This window comes from Mastigoproctus giganteus, chromosome 13, assembly GCF_048544385.1.
Source record: "Mastigoproctus giganteus isolate SK-2022 chromosome 13, ASM4854438v1, whole genome shotgun sequence".
Lineage (NCBI taxonomy): Eukaryota > Metazoa > Arthropoda > Arachnida > Uropygi > Thelyphonidae > Mastigoproctus > Mastigoproctus giganteus.
This window is the reverse complement of record NC_143587.1, coordinates 160,165,417-160,188,838: the sequence shown is the minus strand read 5'-3', so window position 1 is coordinate 160,188,838 and position 23,422 is coordinate 160,165,417. Positions and strand designations below refer to the sequence as shown.

The window sequence follows — 23,422 nt, the reverse complement described above, 5'->3', positions numbered from 1 at the left end:
CAAGAGAAGTATGCAAGAATAGAAATTTCTAAGCCACCGAAGAAGCTTCCCATGTCAAAAAAAAGAACTACTTAAGAGAAAAAAAAAAAAAAAAAAAAAAAAAAATGCAGAGTTCAATAAAATCTGCATCTCAAGATTTTTATCAATATCAGCCTTCTACATCGACTTCTCATCAAGAAGCTGGACCGTCGACATCACGAAATTATATTCAAGAACTTCCTGAAGATTTCAATCCAGAAAATTTGAGTTCAGATGAATTACCTGAGGATTTTCAATTGGTTTTTGAACCGGCTTGACAGAGTATACTGCAACAACTAGCTTTGACTTTGAGGGATCTGCGAGACTGAAGGCTCGTCAGTTTGCTATGGCTAGAGAAATTGAGATTTAGAGACACTGTACCGATCACAAGAAGAAGTAAGAGTATTTTGTTGAATGATAACAACAACGATCTCGGCCAAACGAAATCTTTTTCTACTGATACGGGCTTGTGCTATTACCATCCATAAATCTCAGGGGGTTACTTTTGATTCTGTAGTTTATGAATACGAGAAATATCATGAACAACTAGTTTATGTTATTATTATTATTAGCCATATAATGCAAGGAAGGGTGAGGCTTATGCTGCACCAGCCTAATGGAATATTTATCTATTGTTTAAATGCCATTTGTAAATGACCAGTATTCCTTGCTGATTTATTTTCATCTCTGCTCTCAATCTCTCCCTATCTGAAAATTCCTGAGAGAGAGAGATTAATTACTTAGCCATTTATTTACTTATAATGAACCATTTGTGACACTAGTATTTCAGATATTTTAAAATAGCCCAGCTAATAATGCTGATCTGTTGGTGAGATCAGCATTATTAGCTGGTGAGATCAGCATGTCTAAATGCCCCATATTCCTTGCTTATTTTTCAGCTGCACTCTCCATCTCTCTCTCTGAAAATATCCATCCTAGCTCTCAGCATCACTCACACTCATAGTGGTCTTCCTCAGAACAGTGAAAAAATAAAAGCAATCAGATCTTTATAATTATTGATCAATTTTTCTTATGCTGTCTTGGCAAAACTTTGAAGGAAATCATTCACATCAGGCTTAAGTGACATCTTGAATAATGACCAAAAATCAGTATATGTGGAGCTTACTACACGTGGAGTATACGTGCCATTTCTTTTTGGATCTCATGAACAAAGTTTGAGGCAGACAACTAGAATGCTTGTCTTCTAGTTTTTAGAACTAGAAGACATTAAAAAAAAAAAAATCTGGTCATAGTGTCTGAGCTTTCAGAGATCCTCTGACACCACATGGCATTCTTCAAGGTCTGCACACATTTGGCCTATAAAGTTATCTACTTTCTTTAGTAGGGTTTCCTTTAATGTTGTACTTTTCAGGTTCATTATTTTAATATCTTCTCATCCAGGGAGAAAGAGTACCACACTCTTTGCTATCAGGATAAATTAAATGACAGAACATTTTTGCTACTGTCAAAACTTATTTTTATGCTAGCAACCTCTATCTCATTCTACTCTCAATATACCAGTAACATTGAATGACTTCAGTGTGCAATCAGTAAAATAGACTAATGGCTGTTGCATAATTGCTATCTCCTCTTCAAGTAGATAATTATTGCTATCCATTTCTCAGGGCCGACCGGGCTAGCCGAGTGGGTAAAAGTACCTGCCCGGCAACCCAAAGGTCGCGGGTTCGATTCCCGCCTCGGGCTTGGATCAAAGTACTGCAAAAACCTTGGGAGGTGCAATATGGCCACAGAAGCCGATGCGCCAACAACTACCAAATCAAATCAATCAATCAAAACCATTTCTCAGGATGAAGTTTCCAATTGTAAAAAATGGAAACTACATCCTGAAGCAGAATTAGGGCTGGGATCTTGTCCTTTAATACCCTTCAACTGTATCCATCTTTTAAGACTAACTTGATTTTCAGAAAAATTACAATGAAGATCCTAACCAAAAAAAAAATAAATAAATAAATAAATAATAAATAAAAAAATTAAAAATATCCTTAGCTTAATCGCAACCATGACATTGGGGGTGCTGACCAATATTTCCCACTATACATCAAATCTCACCTGTGCTATGGTGCCCCAGTATTGCTTTTGCTATAAATAATGCTATAGAGTGGTTCAGTTGACAATACTTTTGTGAACCTTGGTCATTCAGAATTCCCAGTTAAAAGCTTATGTGGGAGCAGATGAACTACCACTTCATCTCAGAAGAAAACTGCTATTCCTAAGTTAGGCTCCCAAAACATGGGGGTCTAACAATTCACCCCGAGGCTATAAGTGCTAATGCAACATTGGAATGTACATTTTGACAATCTCTGCAAAATTGAATTAAATGGTTATCTCATTTTGTTCCTCAGTATGTTTGTCACCTTCTGATAGTCATTTTTGTAAATGGGGAAGCACCCTATAACCAAAAGATGGCAAGCTTCATGAAAAACAGTTGGCAAGAGAATACCCATATGAGGAAATACTTTGAATATGTGGACTTCATATTCCACATAACTTTAGGTTAAGGTTCTGAGAGAAGGATGTTAATATGAATCATTAACCATAGAATTTTCATAGTTAATGATACAAGAAATAATGAAGTGGCACAGAGTTGTAAGTGACAGGAATAAGTTACTTCCAAAATAGTTGACGTTTGATAGCTTAGGAAATTCAAAGATAAGCAAGGAATGGAGCACATAAGAAGAATTTTTATTTTTTTTTTTATCTTATATTGCTGGTGCAGTAAAAGCCTTGAGTGCAGGTTTTGTTAACAAAGGCTCCATCCTGATGAGAGTATTCTAAAATTGGTAATCCGAAACTATTAAAAGACTGGTAGCTTATTGCCACATCCTCCTCACAGTTTAAATTGCTTCTCTGAACTTTACAAATTTTGGCTCTTTCTTTTAGAAAATACCTTTCTTGCATCTTATGCTGTTAATTGCAAGGGTCAACTTGACCTAATTTACCTTTATTTATCATCTGTATTTGATAGTTTGCCCATCAGTCACAGTAACTGCCTTCCAAGTCAGCTCCCCCACCACCACCATTGGTGCCCTGATATTGATTTTACAGCACCATGAGATATGGGGGTGGGTGAACTGAGGATAAATTACTGCACTCCAATTCACTGTGATGCAAATCAGCAACTAGTAAAGGCCTGCAGGATTCTAGGGCATCTTGGAATTCCCAGAAGTGAAAAGGCAGATCACCAGCCAAGCACCAAATCTCAGTAGATCTGTGCTTGTTATGACAAGCACAAATCTACTCTGATTATAAACCTGTCATTCAACAATAGTCAGTGGAAAGACCTGTGCTAATCACAAACAATTAACTCTTACAACAAATATCAGTTCTTTCAAAGAATTTACAGAAGTTTGTTCTTACCACAGCATGGATATGGATTAGCATTAGTAGAGGCATACGATGCAAAGAAGCAAGCTCTTCTGATATCTCTTTATTCTCATGGGTAAAGGACGGCCTCCCAAGTGTTTCCACTGTTAACTGTGAAATATATCCTAACAACTTCTCACAATAACAAACTGGCAGGACTGCAGCAGATCTTTATCAGAATCATCAGCACATACCTCGTAGGAAACAGAATTCTTCACTTATTTGGAACAAACTGACTGCAGCTTGAGAATGGCTGCATATCTGGTTATGAAGTTTTAAGTTGTCTGTAACATTGTGCAGTGGCTTTGTAAGTGTTTGCACACATTCAGTTCTGACAACATACTGAAGTGTTATATAAGAACTGTTTAAAGTAGGAGGTGGCAGGCATGATTGCTTATCAACTGTGGATGGGTTTGTCTCTACTGACTTCTACCCCCCCCCCCCAATAGTATTAGAAACATCACATAAGTATAGTTTCCTGAATCCACGATGTTTCTTAGAACTACTAAGTTCACTGTACTGTATGGTTTCAGTTCAACTATACAGTACACACTAATTTTTATATACTGTTTTACACAAGTGTCTATTCTCTTGATACTGTTGTTAAAATACCAAACAAATATAACATACAGTGTGTGTGTGTGTGTGTGTGTGTGCAAACCTTCAAAGACACCACACAATGTTAAAGACAATTTAGAACCTCACAACCCAGACATGCAACCATTCTCAAACTGATTTCTCTTCTCCTCTGACCTCTTTGCGTGGCTTGACATGCTGGCAGATTTGATGACCCTTCTTCTCTTCCCACTCTCTCAGTTTTTCCCTCTAACCCTTTCTGGGAGAATCTTTTATTGGCAATTTCACTGGGCTGGATAACATCCCAACTTTGTTATAAAGGTTGCCAGCACTTACATTTTAAAATTATTAGTGTCTCTCTCTTTCTCTCTGTTTCTGTGTTTAATATATGTCGTACTGCAAAATTTTTCCCTTCATCATGGCACGAATATTCCAACTTTTCCATTCCTGAAGTCTATAATCCTGAACTATTAAAGGATTGGTAGTCTATTGCTATATCATCATCACTACAGGGGATCCTCAATATCCGAGGATAATTTGTTCCAGAAAATTCCACTTAAAACAGGGACCAAATTTTCGTGATGTTTATTATTTAAATAAATGAAACCAAGCATAATATTTTGAGTTTAAGATTCTATATCTATATAATATCGGTGTAGATACATCATAGACAACTCTTAAAGAAAAACTGTGGTAGTAGTGTGATGAAAGGCATCATTTCATCTGTATCATATTGTGCTCATCCTTCACGAGTTGCCCATGTATTGCACTACCTCGGGTGGATGAAAAGCCAACTAGCTTTGAAATGGGGCTGTCTGGGTGGGTGCCCACCAAGAATAAGTAACAAATCTTCTCTATTAGTGAAGCATTACTTATTTGAGATAGTGCAATACATGGTAACTTGTTGTGAAGGATGGAGAAGTGTTATCTATTCTAAGGATTTGTGAGCAATTTAGTTCAGTCAGTGAGTGGGAGTAACTGTCCCTTTCTTCTTTTGCTGGCATTTCTTCCTCTTCCTCTCCTACATCTTTTTGCTTTGCTAAGTTTAATAGGGATGGTATGTGGATAACAGAGTATCTTATCCCATACCATTTTGCAAACGGTGCCACCTAGAATAAGTAACAATAGTCTTTTCTAAGTGCAATACATGGTAACTCATTGTGAAGGTTGGGCACAATATGAAATACAGATGAAATTATGCCTTTCACACCACTACTACTACTGTAGTTTTTCTTTAAGAGTTGTCTATAGTGTATCTACACCGATATTATATAGTAATGTTTATTATGTACTTGTACATAGTAAAAAAAATGAATAAAGGAACTGAAAAATTAGAAAATTATATTATTAGACATTTTTTATTATAATATGCTGCACAATGTAAGGTTAAGTAAAGTTTATTGAAGTTACTATTTTTCAGTTGTACGAATAAAGAACGAATCCAGAGTTCTTGTTTTTTTTTTTTTTTTTTTGTTTTTTTTTAAGTGTTTTTTTTTTTTTTTTTTATGCCATATTTTTTCAGATAAAATTGTGTTGTAGCATTTAGTTATGTCTTTTAACTTCACGCTTAACTTTTGTTGTGGGATCATTCTTACAAAAAATATTCAAGTGCTTGGTCGATTTTCACAAGAGAAAAAGCTTTAATTCTTTAATTTTCAAATCCTTGTAACTGTGGGGATTTGGCTAATGAATACTCAAATACCATGGACCCCCTGTACTTAAATTGTTTCAGCAATCCATTCTGCTTCCTCCTTTCTTCTGCAGTCACTGTGGAAGAAAGGTGTGTCCACCATTACTATTCTTTTAGAAGCTACTTTTCTTGCATCTTATGCCATTAACTGCAAGGGTCAACTTGACCTGGTTTATCTTGGTTTTCCCTTTGCATTTGATATTGTTTGCCCATTGTACATGTGAGCAAAATTTTATAGTGGATAAGGTAATTTGCTCTTTTTCATACAGCAGGCCCCTCCTGTGTAGAACCCTTTTATTATAGTTTGATTTCTTGCTAATTAAAGAAGTATCTGCTGTAATTCCATAGGGTGGTGGAGTAGCCTGGCAAGCATTTCAGCAGAGTTTTAATCCCACCTCTACTCTGTGTGCGCAATTATCTCTCATCGATTTTTCTGGTGATATTAAAATCTAAGCTATTTACACCTGAATTCATTTGGCAAATCAAAACAACTCACTTATTAATAATGCTATTGCTGTGGTTACCAATTATTTTAGAGGCGCCTCTGTAGCCAGGTGGGAAGGAGCAGCAGTGCATAGCACACGCTTCTTGATTAGACCGGGGTTCGAGCAAGTCACCACCAAATGCGGAGGATGCGGAAAGGTCAGGGAATGACCACCGCATATCCCAGAGCAATATGGCCTTAGTTGCTAATGCTCCTAAAAACCAAATAACAACAACAACAACCAATTATTTTAGTCTGTTTGGCCTTTATAGCCTGATAGGGTGCCCACATTTCTTTTTCCAAGAAAACCTCTTCATTTAATCGTAACCTTCCTATTTGGTTTTCCTCCAGTTAAATCAGCTTTCTTAAAGTTCTACCTTTCTGTGAGATAGAGAAAACAGCTCCTTCATGTCTCCAACTCAGATACCATTCTTTGTTATATAAAAACCTATCTTCTTCTGTCTTATATGCTGTGGAAATCTGGTTAACTGATGCACCCTCCCACATTAAGAATTTTCTATTGGTGGAATATCAGCTAATAATATGGACTAGCCTAAAAACTAGTCATAAACACATCATCTCCTGTACTACAGTGGCAGAAAACTGAAAACTCGAGAAGTTGCTTCACATTAAATCTGTGCAGGCAGTTTCCAAACTCTTCGAAATTCTTGGCAGGCCACTTCTGTTTGGGATAAGGTTGGCTGGCACAGTTTCCTCAGGAGTACTAGACAGAAGCTATCATTAATTTTGTGCATTATGGTCTTAGTTGCCAATGCATCATTAAACACCAAACAGCTAACCAGCCATCATTAATTTCTCTCTCTCTCTCTCTCTCTCTCTCTCTCTCTCTCTCTCTCTCTCTCTCTCTCTCTCTAATGGAATCTTTTTTCTTGATAGGTTCTTTCATTATACTTTGCTCATACTTATAAAGCAAACCCATGTTTGTTTATTTTTATTCTTTGTAGACCACCAATACCACAAGAAAACCGTTGTCATTATTATAACCTTACTCATTATTATCTTTTTTGATCTGGTGTAAACCCTTCTGGCATCAGGCATGTCTAGAATGTTGTCTCTGGTCAATTACATATTTGCCTGATGCAACAAATAAGCAGATATTTATTTTAATATCTGGAAAAGGCATAGTATCATCATATGAATTCTTCCTCCAAAGAAATCATATAGAAAGAATCACTGTTCAAAAACTAGTTTAACTAACTGTTGTAATCTTAAATATGGATAGGACATCATTCACATATCTTTTTTTCACATGTGTGGTGAATAGGGGTTCTCAGAATATCAGCTTCCTGTCCTCCTTTGTTATATTGTTTGCACTGGCATTTATGGTGTAATTCATAGCAAATTCTGAAATAATTTACTATAACATGCACTGAGTGGTCACCTTATTAGGTACACCTAAACTTTTCGTGAGATGGAGTGCTCCTTCAGTAAGCATTACATGTTTGTACCTGCAATATGAAGCATATTGGCAGATATATATATATATATGGATGGATGGTGGGGGTGTGTGTGTGTGTGTGTGTGCGTGCGTGCGTGTGCGTGTGTGTGTGTGTGTGTGTGTGTGTGTGTGTGTGTGTGTGAGAGAGAGAGAGAGAGAGAATGGCAAGACGAAAGATTTAAGTGTGTGTGCACGATGGAAGGAGTGTATCGAAATCAGGCAACAATTCAGCGTTCTTATGGGCTGAGAGCTTGAAGGACAGGGTGGATGCCCTCGAAGGAACTAAATTGAGGGGCCCTTCAAGCTCTCAGCTGCCCACATCAGTGCCAGAGCTTGCACTTGGTCATCGTGCAACACAGCGGCAACCCCCAAGGCAGAATGCGCTGGTCCCAAAGGAACTAGTAGTTGTTGGTGACTCTATTGTCAGGGAAACGGGGAACATGCTTTGTAAAAAGGATAGTAGTAGTAGTAGTAGTAGTAGTAGTGGCACATGATGCAAGAAAGCAAGTGTAGGAGCTTATGCAGCATCAGCCAAAAAAAAAAAAAAAAAATCACACCATTCCCTCCAAATGCCTGTCCAGTTCCTCCTTAAATTTATTTAACCTATCAACTTCCACAACGACAGATGGAAGTTTGTTCCAGCAATTAACCACCCGCTGGCTAAAGGCAAATTTCCGCACATCTATTCTACATCTGTCCTTTCTTAATTTGAACTTATGTCCCTGTAGGTTCGTAATCTGAACAAGTGGAAGGATCCCATCAGAATTCAGCGTGCTCAACCCATTCAAGGCCTTATAGACCTCAATCAGATCACCGCGCAGGTGCCTAGTCTCCAGCCACTGCAATTTGCAAAACTTAAGCCTCTCTTGGTAAGAGAATCCCTTCATTCCCCTCACCAATCGTGTTGCTCTTCTCTGTACACGCTCAAGCAAATCTACATCCTTCCTAAAATGAGGCCTCCAGACCTGTACGCAGTACTCAAGGCGTGGCCTGACCATTGCCTTATACAGAGGGACAATCACCTCCTTTTCCCTGCTAGCAAAATTCCTATATATCATTGACAAAACCCCATGACCCGCCCTAGCAGCCTGTCTGCACTGCTCAGAAAACTTCATATCTGACTGCACAATTACTCCCAGGTCTTTTTCATTTTCTACCACCTTAAGTGTAGTACCACACAGTTGGTAAGTTTCTCTGGGGTTACTTCTACCCATATGCAGTACTTTGCATTTGTCAAGGTTGAACTTCAGTTGCCACTTCTTAGCCCATCTACCCAAATTATCTAGATTCTGTTGCAGTAGCACACTGCCATTACTGTCATTAACAACCCTGCCAACCTTTGTGTCATCTGCAAACTTCGACATTAAGCCTGATATACGTTCATCAATATCATTGATAAATACAGTAATACCCCGACTTACGCGAACTCGGAGTTACGCTGTTCTTGATTTTTTTCGTTTGGCAACGCTGCCGCCCACTATCTTCAAGGTCGTTTTTCATATGTTATCGATATACGGTGCGACGGCGGAGAATGAGAGCGAAAGATGAACAAAATTCAACTTTGCTGCTTTTATGTTTTTTATATCAGTGAAGGGGAAAACACATTTCACCATAATAACGTAAAAACCAACACAATTCCAGCTATCGGTATAATCGCAAATGCAATTAGATCGAGTTTACTACCAGTTTATAACAGATTTCACTAGCAGAAACGCAAATGGATTTTTATTGTTTTATGGTAGTAACCCCTAGAAATGTGAGGTGTTAATTAATAGTGTATCTCTGCCTTTATGATGTTGTCTATTCAGTTGCGACATGCGCGAAGCTTTGTTTATGCGTATCAAGCGTGCCTCCTCGTTTTGTAATTGTGCTTTATTCCCTAAAAATGAGTAAAATACTTAATTAAAAGGTGTGAAAAGGAAGCGTCCTGGTGAAGACTGCAGATTCTGAGAGAAAAAGAAAAGCAATTATCGATAAACAGAGGCGGACTGGATCAAAAATTCTTACCCGGGAAAATTTATAGTGGCCTCATACTATGGTTTATGGCCAAAATCACACTGGCCCACCGGGGTTTCCCCGGTAAGGCTTATGGCCAGCCGCCTCTGTCCACAGAGAAAAAATATGAAATTGTGAAACGCTTTGAGCGAAATGAAAGACCATGTGATATTGCACGTGCTACAGGCCTAAATGAAGCAACAGCGAAAAGCGCATGACAATTGCAAACTTGACAGGTTGAAAATTGAAAAGGGCTCAATTGTAAAGGGCTTAAAAATTTTAGAAAACATAGACTCCAACAAAGAACGCGTTATAGCTACAAAGCAAGGAATAAAAAAATTATTAGCTTGCTACGAAGAAATTCTGCGTGAAAAAAAGAACGCGCTGTGTCGCAGACGAATTTGTTAGATTTTATGAAGCCATCGACATCGAAATAACTTTTTAACGTAAGTCATTTGTTTTTTTAATACATATTTTGTATTAATATGTATAAATAACTGCAATTTTATTAATATTTTTCTTCTAAACTAGTGTTTTTGTTAGTCCTTGGTCCCAATTAAGCAAAATTTATATGTATTTATATGCAAAGTTGTACCCCGACTTACGCGATTTTCGTCGGATCCGCCTATCGCGTAACTTCGGGGTATTACTGTACACAAAACAACAGTGGACCCAACACCGAACCCTGTGGGACTCCACTAATAACATTAGTCCACGAAGAGCAGCACCCATTGATTACCACCCTCTGTCTTCTCCCACTTAACCATCCTTTTATCCATTGTAGCAACTTACCCTTAATACCATTCTGCTCCAATTTGTACAGTAGTCTTCCATGCGCAACAGTGTCAAAAGCTTTCCTGAAATCCAAGTATACGATATCAAAATTATTTTTTGCATCCAGTTCCGTTGTGACCACATCATAATAACCAATCAAATTTGTCAGACAAGACTTTCCCTTAACAAACCCATGCTGTGTTTGAATTATTGCTGCAGTCTTGTCTAGATGATCCTGCAATGCATCTTTAACCAGTGACTCCATTATTTTACCCGGAACAGAAGTTAAACTAACTGGTCTGTAATTACTCGTGTCACCCTTCGATCCACCTTTGTGAATTGGGGACACATTTGCACATCTCCAGTCCTTGGGAACCTCCCCTGAGTCCAAGGATGCTCTCATAATTATGGCTAAGGGTTTGCTTAGTTGCTTTGCCACCACCTTTAAAATAACTGGATAGATCCCATCCACCCCAGGTGTCTTTCTTATGTTCAACAATTTCTCCTCCACTTTGCTCTCAGTTACAAAATCATTAAGCACACTGCTACAATTTGATAACCTTCTTCCATTTTCAAACTGTAATAATTCCTCACGTGTGAATGTAGATGCAAAATACTCATTCAGTTTGTTTGCTATCTGAGCAGGAACATCAACAGTCGAACCATCGATGTCAAGTGGACCAATCATATTCACCCCCTTCCTTTTAGAGTTTATATAAGTAAAGAAATCCTTGCTGTTTTTCTTAGCATCTTTTGCCAAAGATTTCTCGTAATCCGCCTTCGCCTGCCGAACCTCCTTTGTGACCTGATTACAGACTAGCTTATATCTGCCACAGGCTTCTGCGTCACCTGATAATTTATATGCATCCCATGCATTTTTCTTCTCTGTCACGAGTCTCATTAGTTCATTTGATAACCATTTAGGCCTAAACCTTGAACGATATTTCTTAATCGGTATATAAAGTCTAGTAGCTTCCACGATTAATTTCTTGAATGCTTCCCACTTAGAATTTACTGTTTGTAACATCGTCAGTTGATCCCACTGTACAGAATTTAAAAACTGTCTGAGACCACTGTACTCCCCTTTACGGAAGCAAAAACCCTTTCCTTTACCCCTGACGGTAGTTACCTCTTTGAGTAAATCCCACTTCAGCACACTGTGATCACTGCCACCTAGTGGTTCCTTTATCTGCAAATTCTTAATACACAATAGGTGGAACAGCACTAGGGTATGTCTGCCAGGAGCAAAGGTTGATGACGTTTTAGAGCAGATAACATCTTTTAAGTGCACAAAAGGTGATATAGTTGTACACGTTGGCACTAATGATATCCACAGTAGGAGACCGGCAGAATTGCTTAACAAGTACAGGTCACTGTTGAAAAAAAGCCATGAAATAGGGTTGAATTTGAAAGTGTCTGCAATTCTGCCCAGACACAATAGGAGGGAGTATATGATGAGAGCCTTGTCGATCAATTCGGCCCTGGAAAGATTGTGCAAGGCTCAAGGGGTAGAATTTTTTTTCAGTCTGGACTGTACTTGTTAACAGGAGAGATTGCTTCTACAGGGATGGGATACACTTAAATAGAAAGGGTGCAAGAATATTTGCTGATGCTATCGAGGCAGTGTTAGGTGGGTTGGAAAACTGCTAGCTTGGGGGGGAGACAAAGACGAATAGATTAACAGTAGCCACTGGCAGAGGTGAAAGAGATTCTTGCACTGCTTCTATTGGAATGAGCAGAAGCCTGAAAAACAAGATGCAGGATATTTCAGAGACTGCTGGGAGTCATTGCAGTACAAGTAAACACATGGATTGTGTTAGGGTAGCTAAGAATAGAAATAGGTGCATGTATAGTTGCGTGTACACCAATGCTAGGAGTTTAGTAAATACATTTGATGAATTTGAGGTATTGCTCAAAACATTAAAGGCAGATATTGTTGGGATATCAGAGACGTGGTGTCACACAGATATAAGGAATGCAGAACTGGAATTTGGAGACGTCTACAGAAAGGATAGACTGGATAGGAAGTGAGGAGGGGTTATGCTATTAGTTAAGAAATACATAAAATCCAAGGAAGGGAAGCCAGTGGACATCGCTGGACAGTGTCGAGTCAGTTTGGTGTGACATAAGCATAGGTAAATCAAAATTGAGAGTAGGAGTGTGCTATAGGCCTAATGACTCTGATGAGTATAATAAGATACTGTACAGGGAAATAGAATGGGCCAGTAAATCAGAGAGTCTTATAATGAGGGATTTTAATTTCCCAGATATTCACTGGAATTTGGGCGCAGGTCACTCACACACTAGCAAGGCTTTTGTGGATTTATTGGATGATTGTTTTCTACATCAGCATGTTCGGGAGGCAACTAGAGGGAGGAATACTCTTGATTTGATTATCAGCAGTTATTCTTCATGCATTAAGAATCTGCAGATAAATGAACCACTAGGTGGCAGTGATCACAGTGTGCTGAAGTGGGATTTACTCAAAGAGGTAACTACCATTAGGGGTAAAGGGAAGGGTTATTGCTTTCGTAAAGGCGACTACGATGGACTGAGACAGTATTTAAATTCTATACAGTGGGACCAACCGATGATGTTACCAACAGCAAGTGCAAAATGGAAAGCATTCAAAGAACTTATCTTGGAAGCTACTAGACTTTACATACCAACTAAGAAATATTGTTCAAGGTTTAGGCCTAAATGGATGTCAGATGAACTAATGAGGCATATGGCAGAGAGGAAACATGCATGGAATACATACAAATTAACACATGACACAGAAGTCTATGATAGATACAAGTTGATCTGTAACCAAGTTACCAAGGAGGTTAGGCAGGCGAAGGCAGATTACGAGAAATCTTTGGCAAGGGATGCAAAGAAAAACAGCAAAGAGTTCTTTACTTATGTAAACTCTAGAAGGAAGGGGATGAATCAGATTGGTCCACTTGATATCAATGGGTCAACTGTTGATGATCCTGCTCAGGTAGCTAACAAACTAAATGAATATTTTGCATCGACATTCACACATGAGGAGTTATTTAGCGAGGGGAAAGCCAGTGGTGTATTCAACTCTAGCAGTAAGCTAGATAATCTTGTAATAACTGAGAGTAAAGTGGAGGAGAAATTGTTGAAGATAAATACAAGAAAGGCACCTGGGGTGGATGGGATCTATCCAGTTATATTAGAAGCAGCAAAGGAAGTAAGTAAACCCTTAGCCATAATTATGAGAGCTTCCTTGGACTCAGGGGAAGTACCCATGGACTGGAGATGTGCAAATGTGACCCCAATTCACAAAGGAGGATCAAAGGCTGACACAAGTAATTATAGACCTGTGAGTTTAACTTCTGTTCCAGGAAAATTAATGGAGACACTAGTTAAAGAAGCACTGCAGGATCATTTAGACAAGACTTCAGTTATAGCTTGAACACAGCATGGTTTTGTTAAGGGGAAGTCTTGCCTGACCAATTTGATTGGATACTATGATGCAGTCACAAAGGAACTGGATGCAGGGAATAACTTTGATATTATATACTTGGATCTTAGTAAGGCTTTTGATACTGTTGCACATGGAAGACTTCTGCACAAATTGGAGCAGTGTGGCATTGGAGGCAAATTGCTGCTGTGGATAAAGGGGTGGCTGAGGGGGAGAAGACAGAGAGTGGTAATCAATGGACACTGCTCGTCGTGGACTAATGTTATTAGTGGAGTCTCTCAGGGCTCAGTGTTGGGTCCATTATTGTTTTCTGTATTTATAAATGATATTGATGATGGTATATCAAGCTTAATGTCGAAGTTTGCAGACGATACAAAGGTAGGCAGGGTTGTCAAGGACACTACGCTGCTGCTGCTGCAACAGGATCTAGAAAGGTTGAGCAGATGGGCTGAAAGGTGGCAAATGAAGTTTAACATTGAGAAATGTAAAGTACTACACATGGGAAACAGCAACCCCAGAGCAACGTATCAACTCTGTGGTACTACACTGACAGTGGTAGAGAATGAAAGGGACCTGGAGGTGGTTGTGCAGGCAGATATGAAGTTCTCTGAGCAGTGCAGACGGGCTGCAAGAGTAGCTCATGGTGTATTGTCAATGATATATAGGGATTTTTCTAGCAGCGATAAGGAGGTAATTATTCCCTTGTATAAGGCAATGGTCAGGCCACACCTAGAGTATTGTATACAGGTCTTGGGGCCTCATTTCAAGAAGGATGTAGAGCTGCTGGAACGAGTACAGAGAAGGGCAACAAGATTAGCGAATGGAACAAAGGGGTGCTCTTACGAAGAAAGGCTTAAGTTTTGCAAATTACAGTGTCTGGAGACTAGGCACCAGCGAGGTGATCTGATAGAGGTGTATAAAGCCTTGAATGGTTTGAGCATGCTCAATGCCGATGGGATTCTTCCTCTCGTTCAGAATAATCACCTGAGAGGGCATAAATTCAAATTGAGGAAAGACAGATGTAGGATAGACGTGCGGAAATTTGCCTATAGCCAGCGGGTTGTTGGTTGGTGGAACAGACTTCCATCCCTTGTTGTGGAAGTTGATAGCCTAAATAAGTTTAAGGCTCAGCTGGACAGGTATTTTGAATGAACAGAGGGGTGAAATGGAAGTGGTATTTTTTTTTTTTTTTTTTGGCTGATGCGGCATAAGCTTGCTTTCTTGCATCAAATGCCTCTACTAATGCTAATGTTAAAGTGACTCTCAACGTGGCATGGTAGTCAGCACCAGTATGAGTATCTTGGAAACTGCAACCCTTCTGGAGTTTTTACATATGACTGTGTCTTAAGCATTTCAAGATTGGTCCAATAATCAAATAATATCCAGCTAATTGCAATCCTTTGATTGGAAACAGCTTATTATGGTGAGAGGTCAAAGGAGGCTGACAAGTTTAGGCAACAGAAAGGCTACAGTTAGTCAAATGAAGACCAGTACAATGGTGGTAACCAAAAAAGCATTTCAGTATGTTCAGCTTATCATGGTTGAAACCAACAACAACTGGGTTTAATTCTTTTCACAAAACACAAAAAGTACAGTTACAGTGAGCTCAGGAACCCCAACACTAGTGTTGGTTTTCCTGAACCCACTCAGAATTGAAAACATTGCCTGGTCTGGTGAATCCAGCATGTGTCCACATACCTATCCTGCCAGGTGTTAAGAATGCAGGGTTTGTTATGGTGATGGAGTATGTGTTTTTGTGGTGCTCTTGGACCCTTTGAAGCAGAAATTGCTTCAGTCTAGCCACATCCCTTAAGTAGCTGCAGTGTATTCATCTACAAATGGGTTCTTCCAACAGGATAATGTACCATGTCAAAATGCTAGAACTGTACAGAACTGGTTCCAGAAACCTAAGAGTAAATTCAACCTACTATGGTGGACTCCATGGTCACTAGATCTTTATCCAGTTGAGCACTTGTGGGATAAAGCGGACTGAGCTATTAAGAGTAGTGATCTGCCACCATCCACTTTGCAACAACTGTGGGAAACAGCTAAGTTAACGTAGGCTAGCTTCTCTATGGCACACTTTTGACACCTCATCAAAGCCATGCAATGAAACCATGTTATTCTGAAGGCTAGAAGGGACCTACTTACTATTAGGTAGATGTACTTAAAGAAGTGATTGCTCAGTGTGTGTGTGTGTGTGTGTGTGTGTGTGTGTGTGTGTGTGTGTGTGTGTGTGTGTGTGTGTGTGTGTACACACACGTGTATATATATGGCTCATTGGTGTGTGTGTGTGTGTGTGTGTATATATATATATATATATACACACCAATGAGCCAAAACATTATGACCAGCAAGTCTTTATGCAAATCGAAGCAACTGCAGGTGAACTACAGTACATTTGCTGGTTGGGACACTATAAAATACACCTGATACTGAGCTCCATTAATCAGTGTTACTCTTGTTCTTCAGATGGGAAAGGCAGTGGACTTAAGCAAATTTGACAAAGGCCAAATTGTAATGGCCAGACGACTGGGTCCGAGCATATCCGAACTGGCACGGCAGGTGGGATGTTCACGGTCAGCCGTGATTAGTACCTACTGAAAGTGGTCCAAGGAGGTAAAACCTACGAACCACTGGTGAGGTGTTGGACGACCACGATTCATCAATGCTCAAGGTGAACGAAGGCTCTCCCAGATGGTACGTGGCAACAAAAGGGCAACTGTGGCGCAACTCGCCGGTAATTGGAATGCTGGTGACAGGAGTAATGTGTCACATCTCACAGTACATCGAACCCCGCTGAAAATGGGGCTGCATAGCCGCTCTGAGTGCTCAAGCTAACCACGGTTCACCAGTGACAGGGCCTACGATGGGCATGTGAGCATCAAAACTGGACCTTGAGTGATTGGAAGAAGGTCATCTGGTCTGATGAATCATGTTTCCTGGATGCACCATGGGGCGAAAACAAGCCATTGGCTGCAGTGTCATGCTTTGGGTGATGTTCTACTGGGATACCCTGGGTCCAGTCATCCATGTGCCAGGCACTCTTACATCTACTACCTACCTGCCTAAACATGTAGGAACAGGAACACCCTTTCATGGCAATGGTCTTTCCCTCTGGTGGTGCCATCTTTCAGCAGGATAATGCACCATGCCACCCCTCCCGGATTGTTCGAGACTGGTTCGCGGAAATGAGAAAGACTTCCAGGTATTGCTCGCTCTGGCCTCCAAATTTCCCAGACATCAAGCCTCTGTGGTATGTGTTGGAACAGCAACTCCAATCTGCGGCATCTCGACCATGGACCTTACATGAGATAAAGGATCTGCTGGTTACATGTTGGTATCAGATACCACAAGACACATTTAGAAATCTTGTAGTGTCCATGCCTCACCGGGTATGAAGCATGGCTGTTTTGGCTGCATGTGGAGGACTAACATCATATTAGGTCGGTGGTCATAATGTTTTGGCTCATTGGTGTGTATATATATAGTGCTTTCTTAGTACAAGCACTCTCATAGCCTGGTCAAGATCCACAGAATTCGTTATTATTGAACACCACTTCTCATTCCTGTTTCACTTTATAGTGACACATGTATGTATGGACACCACATACAAAATAATTTTACATTCTTGGAGGAGCCATCCCTCTAATGGTTATCACAAGCTCTTGACTATTCTTAGTGATATAATGTGTTCCCTGTAAACAAAGCTAGCATTAATTCAACATGAATTTTGTAGATATGTGGTAGGCCATAAATCTATGGAAATTGCCAGTTTCCTAATTTATTTAATGAGTATCCAAAATCTTGAAGAAGAATATTCTCTCTTTTGTAAGTCTGCTAAGAGATTTTCCTATAGATTAATTCTTAATTTTTTTTTTTTTTTTTTTTGTTTTCAATCCAACTCAGTCAATTAGCACATATGCAGTCAATTTACAAAGCATATGTACATAGCACTCTCATAGCCTGGTCAAGATCCACAGAATTCGTTATTATTGAACACCACTTCTCATTCCTGTTTCACTTTATAGTGACACATGTATGTATGGACACCACATACAAAATAATTTTACATTCTTGGAGGAGCCATCCCTCTAATGGTTATCATTTTTTGAGACTTTAAAACAAGAAAATAGACCCTAATTAATATATTTCCGGCATTAGGATTAGATTATTCTACAAGGGCTAATCTGTCATATGTTGATCTCACATTACTGAAAGTCACAGCATTAATGAATACTTTTTTCATAAGTAACTGATTTCAGATGTGGACTGGACTGGTAACTTTTAACCTGGTGCTTCTCAGTAAGAGAAACACCATGAAGTCCTACGTCTGTAGAACTTAAAAATGATGAATAAAAATTCATTCTTTTGCCGAAAGAACTATAGGTCTCAACTTGATAAACCACTTCATTTTTGGGGGTAGGAATTAATTTTTTGTAACAGTAGGTTTCCACTATCAAAGTGGAGACCTATAGTTATAAAAATACTCTTCTTGATGAACTTTGTCATATCTAAATGGCCTTTTAATTTAATTAAATGACACTTATTTTGAGTGAATAGATGTAAAGCTGCTGTATATTTAATATTACAATTATTTTCAGTGTCTCCACATCTTGGTACTGCTGCTCTTTCTGCTGTTCCTTCTCATGCTGTGTCTGTCAGCACTGTGCCTCAGGGAGCAACAGGGCCACATTCAGCTGCTACACCTGCCCCCCAGTCTCAGACACCTTCCTTAAGAGCAGCACCTTCTCCTGTACATCAATCTCCATCAGGTCCCCATGTTACTCCTGCCCAAACTCCAACACCAGCTGGTCATCCTGGACCAGCCCTAACTCCTCAGCCAGTAGTGTTTCATGGACCTATGACTCAGCATCCACTGCAGCCTGGACATCATAACCCTAATGCTCCAACTCAAAATCCTCATGTAAGCCATGTAACTCAGCCCCACCCTCACCCTGCCAGCTTTGCTGGTACCCCACAGCCTGTGGTAATAATGCCACAACAGGCAGTCCCGGGTCCCCATGGGCCCCATCCTGGTCCTATTTCCTCATCGGGTTCACATGCTCTTCAAGGGCATGCTATCCATGGACAAACTACAGGTAACCACACAAGCACACCAACACATGTTTTGCCGCCCATGACAGTCATCCCTACTAGTGTTGGTATGGTACCTGCTCCAACTGCAATGACATCTACCCCATTCGTTCCACATCCACAAGGTAGGTATTGAGAATTTTGACTGTAATATATGTATATTTAGAAATGCAGGTTATGTTAAGAAAAATGGGGGGCATGACAATGAAAATAATAATGATATGTACTTTATGTTATGTATTTATAGTGGTATGTACTTCATAAAAGGAACCAAAAATTAATATTTTGTTTGTTCTGTACATGTGCTTGTATTGTTGTCATCCCTAAAAACAGTATAGTGACAAATAAAGACTTGCACTACGCTGACAGTAAGGTTCAAAATGTTCTGCACTGCCACACAATGATTCAGAATCTAAAATCTTAAGGTTCTGAGAGCAACCAAATTAAAATCTGACAGTAGCTAAATGCCCTTAGAGGGTTGAGACATTCTTCACAGATGCCATTGAGATGAAGAAATCTTTGGGAATATCTGTATAATATATCTGTATTTGATTATATATCTGTATAATCAAACACAATACAGTATATGACTTAATTACTGTGTTGAAATATACCTCTGCAATCCTACAGTATCATATTATATCAGTAAAATGTAGCCTAATTCTATAATTGCTAGGGGTTTAAGGTACACATAACAGTATGTGTTTAAATGAAAGTTTTATTTCCATAAACTGCTTGGCTGTTCATTTAGACAAAATTCAAGTTTGGCATATGTTTGCTAATAGCATTTATATTAGTACTAGTATCAGCCATATAACGCAAGGAAGCCATAGGATTTTTGGAGAGAATAAAGAACCTATTATTTCCTTCCTCAAATAGTAACTAACTATCCAGTAGACCTTTGAATTTCCCCAAGCTTTCAGCCTGGGTTTCCATTATTTCAAAAACTGTGGTGGAATAGGGAATGGACAATAGTAATAAATGTACAAAAGAAGCCATGGGGAATATTTTGACAATATACTACCACCGGTAATTTAATAGCCTTCAAATGTATATGCACAAAAAAAAGCATTTACATTAGGTCCAATATCTGAGTGAGAACAAACCTTGGATCTGCTTCACGTCTTCTGGGACAAAATCAGGAAAATGAAGGGTAAATGTACGTTGCCATTACTTCTGTCATCAATCCTAGATACATTGTATTCTCAATGGCTGTTTTTTCAATGCCAGAAATTCTGGAGAGTTTCTGGCCCTGAAACAAAAATTCAAACAATATCCATTAAAGCTTTGCTCTAACAACTGCTTATAACTGGCAATTCACAAAGCAGAAACTCTCCTGGCATCCCCCCCCCCACAAATGATATCCATCATTATGAAATGATTAACTATTTTTAATAGAATCAATGGATTGCATTCTCTGTCTTTACAACAGCATCTACCTTGAAGAGCAAATTCCTAGCATAAGGTAATTGTGCTTGCCTTTACCAAACCAGAAAAAGGGATTCCAAAATCCTGAACAATTACATCCTATTGCTCTCACCACTTGCTTGTGCAAAACCATGGAAAGAACAGTTAAAGCCCACTTATATAGTATTTAGAAGTTAACAGCCTGCTTTCCAGGCTGTATGTGGCTTCTGAAAAAACAAGTCAACACTTGACCATTTCATAAGACATGGAAACAGCTGTCCCAAGATGCCTTCTTGAAAAGCACCTGATGTGGAAAAGCACATGGCAAGGCTTGGAGATTTGAAATTTTAATAAATGTTTATAACCTTGGTCTTAGGGGATCACCTTTCAGTTATTATTAGAAATTTCTTGTTCAACCCCCTCATTGCAAGCTTGTGTAGAGGCTTCTGCCTTTTTGCCAGCAGAAGTTCCCCAAGGATCTGTTTAGGTGTTGTGCTTTTTTCTTTCAGAGTTAATTATGTTACAGAATAACTTCTTCCAACTGTGAACCATTCCCTCTTTGTGGATGACCAGTATTTTTAAATCATGTAACAAGGTTATTAAAAGACAATTGCAACAGTCTGTTGACTGCCTCAACTCCTGGGCAGTGGCTAGTGGTTTCACGTTATCTCAGAAGACCGTTTGCATATATTTTTGTTGGCAATTTTTTGTAAAATAAGAGAGAAGTTTACCTTAATATAATATGTAGAACACTTCCATGTGATACTCTCCAGTAATTGAAATGAAAAATCGAAAACCATACATTACAGTAAAAAATAAAATAATTAAAAATCAGTTGAACACAATTAAAAATTAACTGAAAGAAATTTAACGAAAAAAATTGCAAAACGGTTTTTCTTCCTGAAGCTGACAACGCTTTTCGACCGTATGTCGTGACCATAGAGGCAAGCATGAAATTTAAATAGGGATTATTTGTCTTCACTTATGTGCTTTTGCGCACATAAGGACTGAGCGATTTTTCAGTATAGTGTGTAGTTTCTGTATTGGCCTGGCCACAATTTTAAATTCAGTATCTTTTAAAAAATTTGTTAAGCTGTTTATGCCACTGTTCAACGTATGGGACAGAAATAAAGTATTTTTTAATATTACGATTGTTGGTCGATGTAGTATTTTGTATCCTATCCCTAGCTTGTACCCTAATTCAGGTTAATAGATTCAATTAAAAGATAATAGAACTCTTACATTAAAGATAATAGACCCGGAATCAGAACTAAAGCTCACACATAAAATATCTCAGTAGTACCTGAGATGAAATTCTGGGAGCTTATACTTAATAATAATAAAAAAAATAAAAAATAAAAAAATTGACAATGATGCTTGTCCAGTGTAAACTGGATTATGGATCCCAGATAAGTGCTGCAGCTAGAAACAGCATATTGCGATGGCTAGATACACTCCACAATTAGGCCATCCACATTGCTATCAGAGCATTTAGAGCGAAACAGTGTTGTAGAAGTACAGTGTTATATGGGGGGTTGCCTGTATCTTTAAAATAATTCCACATAAATACACTATGGTCACTGCTTATAATTAGATCAATAGCCTTCCCTTGTTGCCTCTCTAACATGCTGGTATAGAAAACTCGTTATCCAAAAATGTCCTGCTGTTGTTTTCAGTTGCCAACCTACGAAATACTTGGGAAAGTTAAAATTCCCCATTATGAGGTGTTCTGATTTACTTGCACATTCTGTTTGTCTGTGTAGTTGTTCAATACATTCATCACAGTAATTTTCATATAACAATATACTCCTGTCAATTAAATGTACCCTTAGAATCTATGTGCTTCTTAAGCAAAGATTAAACTCTTTCCCCACCTTGGCTGTCTTTTCAGTACACATATATTCATTATATTCAATTCTCTAATAGCATTTATATTAGTATCATGGCATCATGTTTTTTTATATCCCTATCATGCATACATTTGATGACTGTGTAAATTCATCAAATCCTCACATGATTCAATGAAAAATACAAGATAATGTAAACTGATGTGTTGTATTGGTTATCATTGATTCATAATTTTAAAAATAGAAATAAATAAAGGGGGGAACATGTATAATCAAATCCAGCAACAAGATACTTGTCTAGTAACTTTAATTTTGTAGGTATATAAAAACTTGTATTTCATATTAATTTTCTTTTATTAACTGTAGTAATAATTTTTAATTTCATTGTTTTAAATTTATATATATATTTTTTTTTTTTTAGGGGTGTAACATTTAGATGAAATTGGTGATCCTAAAGCACCTTTGAAATTAAAAGTACAGGATGTAAGTTATTGTAAATTGGGCATTCAGTACAGGGCCTGCTCGAACTGAGAGAGAGAAAGAGAGAGAGAGAGAGAGAGCACGAGAGAAACCAGATATAGTTTTTGAAAATCCAATTCACGAAGAGACAAGCAGCTGTCCATCTGGTTACAGATCTGCAAAAGTACATTTTCCAGGATGCTTGTCCTAATTGTTGAACACATAACCATAATTAAATATGCTCTTCAACAAATTTTTATATAAAATATGTTATAACTTATAAATTAAACTTCTCAGTAATGAATGAGAGACTTGAAAACAAACTAAAACAAAAAAAAAAAAAAAAAAAAAAAACACTTAACGAAATTAAATTTTTTTTTTCCAACTTGCATTTTCCAATTAATTCATGCAAATTACATAACTGAAATATATGTGTCATAGGTATGTTTATACAAAACAAATCTTGTTTCCCATAACAGTTATTACTTCGTTGAGTCTAACTCCAATTCTGACCAATCCATATCACCAAAAAAAAAAACTCTAACTTACTGACTAATGAGAGCTTTACTTGATATGTATCACATGTGAGGACAACACAAGTGAATAAACATAAGTTAATGTAATAGTGTAGAAAATCCTACCTGTTAGACAAATTTTCTTATATGTAATTTAATTATTCCTCACCTCTTTAGGATCAGTTATTAATTTGGCCACGAGACTAAATTGATAGCTAAAAAAATTATTTCCATGATTACACACACACAAAATGGTTAATTTTAATATACACAATTTACTACAA

At 38.3% G+C, this 23,422-nt stretch overlaps 1 protein-coding gene across 1 annotated transcript in view; it reads left to right on the top strand.

The window, feature by feature from the left end:
- LOC150076552 (uncharacterized) overlaps positions 1–22,814 on the top strand; it is a 382,951-nt gene extending 360,137 nt beyond the window's left edge. The window contains exons 16-17 of the mRNA XM_090387042.1: positions 18,418–19,035; positions 22,586–22,814. Coding sequence (XP_090243168.1) covers positions 18,418–19,035; positions 22,586–22,593 — 626 coding nt within the window. The 3' untranslated portion in view covers positions 22,594–22,814. The remainder of the gene's footprint in view (positions 1–18,417; positions 19,036–22,585) is intronic.
- Positions 22,815–23,422: the final 608 nt, after the last annotated feature.